Genomic DNA, 6,736 nt, shown 5'->3' with positions numbered 1-6,736 from the left:
GTTAGGGGGAGGCGGGGGCGGGGCCGGGGACCCCGAGCGGAGCTGCCAGCCACCAGGGTCGGCGCTGCCCCCTTGTGACCGCGCCCGGGAGCGCAGGCCCGCCGACTCCGAGACCGCGCCCCGGCCCGCGCCCCCGCCCTTCCCTCCGGGTCCCGGCGGCCTTTGCGCGGTTTTCCGCTCCCAGCCCCCGGCGGCTCGGCCCCCCGGCCGCGGGCCAATCGGCTCGCAGAGCGGGGGGGCGTGACGCGGCCGGCCCCGCCCGCCGCTGCCCGCGGCCGTGGGGCTCGGCGCGGCCGGAGCCTCGGGTGCCAGCATGGCACATTGGGGCGGCTGGGGCAGCCCCGGGCAGGCGCGGCTCATGCTCTGCCTGGCTGGGCTGGCGCTCTCGGCCTACACGCTGCACGTGAAGACAGAGCGCGCCCGGAGCCGGGACTACCGTGCCTACTGCAACCTAGGAGAGGCCGTCAGCTGCTCCCGCGTGTTCTCCTCCCGGTGAGCGCCGAAGGGGCCCGGGGGCGGCGCGGCGGGGGCGGGGGCGGGGGCCTCGCCTCCCCGGCGCCCAGGCTGCGGCCCCGCTTGGGAGTGTGACGGGGCTCGCGCCCGCGGAGGCCCTGGGGCGGGAGCACCTTGACCCCGCTTTGCCCCCCCCCCCCGGCTGGGCCCCCTCCACGGGGAGCTCTGGGGGATGCGGCCCGCGGGCTCAGACTGCGCGGCGTGACGGCAGTACCAATACCTACTTGGTCCTCCCGGGGACCTGTGCGGGCCCACACGGGCAGGAAGGAAGCCCCCCCAGGCCTGGAGTTCTGTCCATTGCTACTTGGGCAGCTCAACCCACCCCCTTCCGCAGCCCCCGTAAACTGGGGCGAGCCTGGCACCAGCCAGTCTTCTTGACTGCTCCTTTCTCTCTTCTTCTACCCTAAAGATGGGGTAAGGGCTTCGGGCTGGTGGAGCCCTTCCTGGGTCCCGACAGCATCCTGAACCAGTCCAACAGCATCTTCGGTCTTATCTTTTATAGCCAGCAGCTCCTTCTCGGTAAGTGGGAACCCCCGTGGCCCCACGGACCCAACCCACTTCCCCAAAGTCCCTGCCTTTTCTGCCTTAGCCCCACCCATTCTTCTCTAGGATCCTCTCTTTCTTTATGACCACCTCCCTCCCCCTTCCCCCATTCCCAGTTAGAATGAACCAAGTAACCCCAGTAGATTCCAGTCAAGAGTTAGTTATGACCTTTCCTTCCTGCCTCCTCCCCAAAAGTAGGAAAGAGGTTGAAGATGTGTTGATAGAGCCATTTACCAGTTATCAGTATAGATCAGCATCCTGCCTTGCTGGAAGATGACTAAAAGTCAAGTCAAAGTGGGACTGCTGCAATCTCACAAGGCCTCCTGGAAGAAAATGCTTATTCCCCTGCTAATGCCTTTTCTCCCTCCCCAGGCTGCTCCAGTGCTCCATGGGCTTCCACACTATTGATATTCAGCTCCATGCTTTCTCTTTTGGGTTCAGTTTACCTGGCATGGATTTTATTTTTTGTGCTCCATGACTTTTGCCTGGTTTGTGTCACCACCTATGCCATCAATTTGGGTCTAGCTATACTCAATTACCAGAAGGCACCGAGGCCCTTCAAACTTCAAGACCAAAATAAAAAGGGACACTGACTTCCATGTTCCTAGCAGTGACAAGCCCTAAATGAACTCTGATCTCAACCAGGAGCCCACACCATCAACTACCAGAGTTTGGGTGAAGACTGAAGTATGATGGCACATGCTTACAATGTAATCTATGTTTGACTGTATTCCATTAACTTTCTCTTCTTGAATCTCTATCACATCTCCTTGCTTTCCATATGCAAAGACAGGAGGGTTGCTTTCAGGATGCCTAGGCAGGCCTCTGCTCCTCTGTGCTAGAGTCACCTGCTAATTCCACCCTTTCCTCCTAAGTTCTAGAAGCTGGGATAAAAATTGCTGGGAACAACCTAATCAATACTATTCAATAAAAAAAAAAATTAAGACATACTGGGTATATGGACTCTTTTTTTCTGCCTTAAGTCAAGCTGAGCATTCAAAGCCATATAGTCCGCACCTCAGGACGCCTAGGGGTTGGTGAGGATGTGAGTCAGTGTTGGGACTTTAGGCCTGTTCCCCACTATGCAGAGTCATGAAGGCTCCTGGAAGTACCAGCCTCAAGCATGGGGAGTAATTCCCCCAAGCCTTTAACTCATTGCCCTTGTGTGGTGTGTGTGTGGTAGGGTGATTTCTCATTTTGTCTTGGTGAGGAATCAATCCCTTTACCCAGACAGGAAAGACTCTTGGGAATATTTTCTATTTTTTTTTGTACTTTATAGAGCTCTCCATTGGGGAATATCATCTCTCCTGTGGACTTGAAATTCACCTCTTAACCTAATTCTGCTGTTTTATCCCATAATCTGGTCTGATTTTGCTGGGAAGAGAGGCATTGTTTGAGAGGGAAATTACAGCATTTGAACCAAGGTTAGGATTTGGGTTGGGAATAAGGTCGGACTGAGGTTTGTTGGAAGCACAAGAACTAGGAGTATGTAGAACATTTTAGATGCTTCAGGAGTTAGTTACTCTAGGATTGGGCCTCTTTTTAAGTCTGGGCTACTAAGGCCAACAGATTTTGCAAAGCTAGGTTTAGAAATGTGATGGAAACTGCTTATGTTTTGGTTGACTAAAGCATAAAGAAGAGACCAAAAGAATGAGAGAGGGGAATTGGAAGTGAGAAGAGTGAAAATGAGAGAAGAAAAGAGACGGGGGGAAAAAAGCCAAAGGACATTCAAATAAGATTGTGAGTCAGGGTGTTGAGCCACCTTCTCAAGAATGGGAGAGGAAGGGAATAAGCATTTATTAAGGATGATCTCATTTGACCCTCAGCCATTGGAGAAACTGAGGCAGGTAGGTTACATGACTTACCTAGAGGCACAGATCCTATCTCAGGCTGGATTTGAATATAGGTCTTCCTGATTCCAGGTCTAGTACTCTAACCAATTCACCACCAGCTGCTTTGAAGGGTCTTGGCCTTGTCTATTATAAGCTAGAGCTATTTCAAAGACCAAAAAGAGGTTAGAGGCACTATTGCCTATTATGTTGAATTAAAATTTTGAAGGACTTTGAGATGGAGGCAGTAGAGAATATGCCTATTTGATCAGCAAGTAATCAACTCTGCTCCAAAGACACACCACTAGGGACAGCAATCCTCCTAATGAGAGAGCACCCTTTGAGTTTCAGGTTAAGATGAGATGAGCCAACCTGGTCATATTCTGGGGAGTGAGGGATTCTTTGAGGAAACAAAGTTCCCTCCATAGTTAACCCCCTGGGTCAGGTTAGTTTGCACTAACCTGGGATTATGTCAGGGTGGAGGAATTCTTTTGGTGAGTGAAGCAGGATGGGGGTGGGACTTGACTGGAGGTGGGGCTCTTCAAGGCAAAGGAGACTTGGTGGCCTCCCTGAGGGCAGCACCAGACCAAAGCTGGGAGTAGCATGAAGTGGAACTGGGGACCAAGACTACTCATATTGGAAGCACTGGTTCTTTCAAGGGGTGAGAGATCTGGAGGGAAGGAAGGAGGGTAGGCTGTGGGACCTTGGGAGAACTATTTCCAAGGTTGAGTGTGTGAACAGCAGGGACTTTTTAGAGATTCTCTTGCCAAGCAACTTCTGCAGTTTATAGGATGCCTTCTCACCGAAGAGAAGATGTTGGGCTTGGGGGAGAGGGAGGAGGGCATGAACTTTAAGTTACTTCTGAAAGTTCATTGGTGTGAGTGACTCTACACAATTAGACCTAACACTTAATAATTGTAGAACTATCTGTGTCTGTGACATTTGTGTGAGTTCATATCTATGCAACTGTGACTGACTCCTTGTCAATCTGTGACTTCACTAATGGGTTACACTCTAGATTTGTGATCTTCATAGTTCAGTTTTTTCTTTGTGATTGTCAATCATTTATTTGTCTTTGTGTGTATCAAGGTGTGGGCTTATGTTTTTGGAATGCCTAGCTGGGGACCTCTCCCTGAAAGAAGGGGAAAGAAGATGGGTTTTTTAGCTCCTGCTAGCCTCCTGTAGCAGATAGTTGAATTGGAGACCTCAATGGGTTCCCTCTTTCCTCATGTAAACAAGCCCAGAATTGCCTTTTACTATCCTTCAGAACTATGGGGCAATTAGGTTAATGACCCCATCCATTCCAAAAATCAACTTTGACTCCTCTATTAGGAGGCAGACTAGGGAATGGGATGCCTGAGGTCTAGAAGGGAAATGAAAGGGGAGGAAAGGACACAGGTTCAGAGTGCTGCTCCTCAGCCCCAAAGGAGAGACCTAAGGCTTTCTCCTTGCCCCTTGGATTGCTGAGCACAAAACTATGGGAGGAGAAGCAATTACCTCAGTGTTGCCTGACGCTCTGAATCTGTTCCAGTAAAAGCTGCTTCTTGATCTCATAAATATTTTCTTTCTGGGAGGTGGTGGTGTTGAAGTCATGGAGTCTCTGAGGGGGAGGAGCTAAGCCCATACCCCCTCATACTTGCTCCTTTCTGGGGACCCAATCTCAGTCCACTATTCTCTCTGATGCCAACAGAACAGACTCACCAGTATCTCTGTCTCTTTTCAGGACTTCATGCAGCTCAACAAGGTAAAGTCTAGGAAATGGGGTGAGGGCCAAAAATGCTTGGATCTAACTACGGGGGTGGGAATGGGGCCTTAGAACTTGAATATGACCCTCTTATTTGGGGGTGATGGTGTCTGACTGACCCAAAGGGGGACAGGGACACCTATGTCCAAACTTCCTCTTATCTCTAGCCTGTGGGCAACGTGGTCCTGACCCTCCCACACCTCAAGAGGCTAATGCCATGCCAGGAGAATGGCCATGGCAGGCAAGTGTGAGACGACAGGGGGTCCACATCTGCAGCGGCTCCCTAGTCTCGGATACTTGGGTCCTCACTGCTGCCCACTGTTTTGACAGGTCAGTCTGAACAGGCTCACTCATCCACCATGGGGTTGGGGCTCTTTTCTTTAACCACCCTGATGCAATTCTCCAAAGAGGACAATTAAAAAACAAATTTTCTTAGGCTTAGAAATCTTCCAAGCCCAGGAACTTCTAACTACTCTGTCTTACCCTTGTAGGACCTCTGTAACAAATCTGAGTTCCTGGTCAGTGGTCCTGGGCTCTCTGCAACTGAAGGGGATTGGTTTAGGGGCAGAGGAAGTGGGGGTGGCCTTCATCCACATCCCTCAGACATATAACCACTATACTGAAGGCTCTGACTTGGCCCTCCTCCAGCTGACCCAAAGCTTGCCTCAGTCTCCCATCTGCCTGCCCCAAACTGGTCACCGATTTCCTTTTGGAGCCTTATGTTGGGCCACCGGGTGGGGCCAAGGCACTGAGAGGGGTAAGTGTCATTCCTGGGAAATTGTTTGGCTTTGTCTGTCTCTTCCCCAAATCAAGACCGCTAGCCTCTTTGGCTCCATCTCCCCCAGCTCCTGGGATCCTCAGGAACCTGCCGCTGCGTCTCATCAGCCGACCCACCTGTAACTGCCTTTATAATCGGCTACATCTGAGGGAGCTCTCCAGTCCAGCTCGGTCTGGGATGCTATGTGCTGGGGCCCAGCCTGGAGCTCAAGGTCCCTGCCAGGTACTCCAAGAGATAGGAGAGGCTGGTGGGTTGTAAGGGAGTGGGGTGGGGGACAGGTATTGACAGAGGGCTTGAGAGGCTCAGGCTAGACACTGGAATTCAGGAAGCAGGGATCTGTGGGCTCACCAGAACAGCAAATTACCAAGTTATATTTTGGGGTAAAAGGGTGAACACATGAAGACGAAGGACTGAAAGAATGAGAGAAGTTAATGTGTCAAATTATATCTTCATTAGGTATATTTAGAGGCATTCATGGAGATTTTGGAGATTCCACACCATGTCTCTTCTGTTCATTCTAGGGAGATTCTGGAGGTCCAATGCTATGTCAAGAGCCAGATGGGCACTGGGTTCAGGTTGGAATCATCAGCTTCTCTTCAAACTGTGCCCAAGAGGACACCCCAGTGCTGCTGACTGATCTTGCCACCTATGCCCCCTGGCTACAATCTCAAGCCTCTGGTGCTGTCTTTTTCCACCAGAACTCTGAAGTCCTGGAGAGCAGTGATGAGGACAGTTGCATCTGTATGAGATAGGGATGGCTGGGTCTGAATTCAAGGGGAGCTGGGGAGGCAACTTGTACCTTCTCCAGGTTGGAAAACAACCTAATGATACAAAAGGCAGCTCTTTTTAGACAGGGAAAATAAGGACTAAAGGCTCCCACCCCCATCTTCCAACAGCAGAAAGGATAGAAACATCATCTTACATTTCTGCATTAAACACGTGTCCGAGGTGGAAACTTTAGTCAGAAACTAGATTAACTCAGGCTGGGGAGGACTCAAAACTCAAAGGGAGCTTAGAAACCATTAACTCAAATTCTTGGGGCTGTCAATAGTAAGGATTCAGTCCAGGTATTCAAGGCTGTCTTCTTTCTTGTAGCCTGTGGTTCATTCAAAGATAAGGGTCCCCATCCTGGCACTCCTTCCCCATGGCCCTGGGATGTACAACTGAGGCACCTTGGGCAGTTTGTATGTGGAGGGGCCCTAGTGTCGGAGGAAGTGGTACTGACAGCTGCCCATTGCTTCATTGGGTAAGCTGGCCCCTCAGATTCAAGACTCCATATTCTCTACCCCCCCCCCAAGTTCCTATTTTTACAAATCCTTTCCCCTTCTC

At 51.1% G+C, this 6,736-nt stretch overlaps 2 protein-coding genes across 2 annotated transcripts in view; both read left to right on the top strand.

Annotated features, from left to right (window-relative positions):
* The first annotated feature begins 313 nt into the window (after positions 1-313).
* VKORC1 (vitamin K epoxide reductase complex subunit 1) lies at positions 314-2,004 on the top strand. Its single transcript, XM_074201925.1, has 3 exons — positions 314-492; positions 923-1,032; positions 1,429-2,004. Exons 1-3 carry the CDS (start codon positions 314-316, stop codon positions 1,647-1,649), a joined length of 510 nt encoding a protein of 169 aa, XP_074058026.1. The 3' UTR covers positions 1,650-2,004.
* A 2,107-nt stretch (positions 2,005-4,111) lies between these two features.
* Positions 4,112-6,736, top strand: part of PRSS53 (serine protease 53) — a 5,275-nt gene continuing 2,650 nt past the window's right edge. Inside the window, exons 1-6 of the mRNA XM_074207620.1 lie at positions 4,112-4,629; positions 4,797-4,959; positions 5,121-5,386; positions 5,475-5,629; positions 5,929-6,148; positions 6,503-6,653. Of these exons, the coding sequence (XP_074063721.1) occupies positions 4,566-4,629; positions 4,797-4,959; positions 5,121-5,386; positions 5,475-5,629; positions 5,929-6,148; positions 6,503-6,653 (1,019 nt within the window). The 5' untranslated portion in view covers positions 4,112-4,565. The remainder of the gene's footprint in view (positions 4,630-4,796; positions 4,960-5,120; positions 5,387-5,474; positions 5,630-5,928; positions 6,149-6,502; positions 6,654-6,736) is intronic.

The sequence above is a fragment of the Macrotis lagotis genome, chromosome X (genome assembly GCF_037893015.1).
Source record: "Macrotis lagotis isolate mMagLag1 chromosome X, bilby.v1.9.chrom.fasta, whole genome shotgun sequence".
Taxonomy (NCBI): domain Eukaryota; kingdom Metazoa; phylum Chordata; class Mammalia; order Peramelemorphia; family Peramelidae; genus Macrotis; species Macrotis lagotis.
The sequence above is the reverse complement of the archived record's forward strand: the minus strand, read 5'-3'. Positions and strand labels throughout refer to the sequence as shown.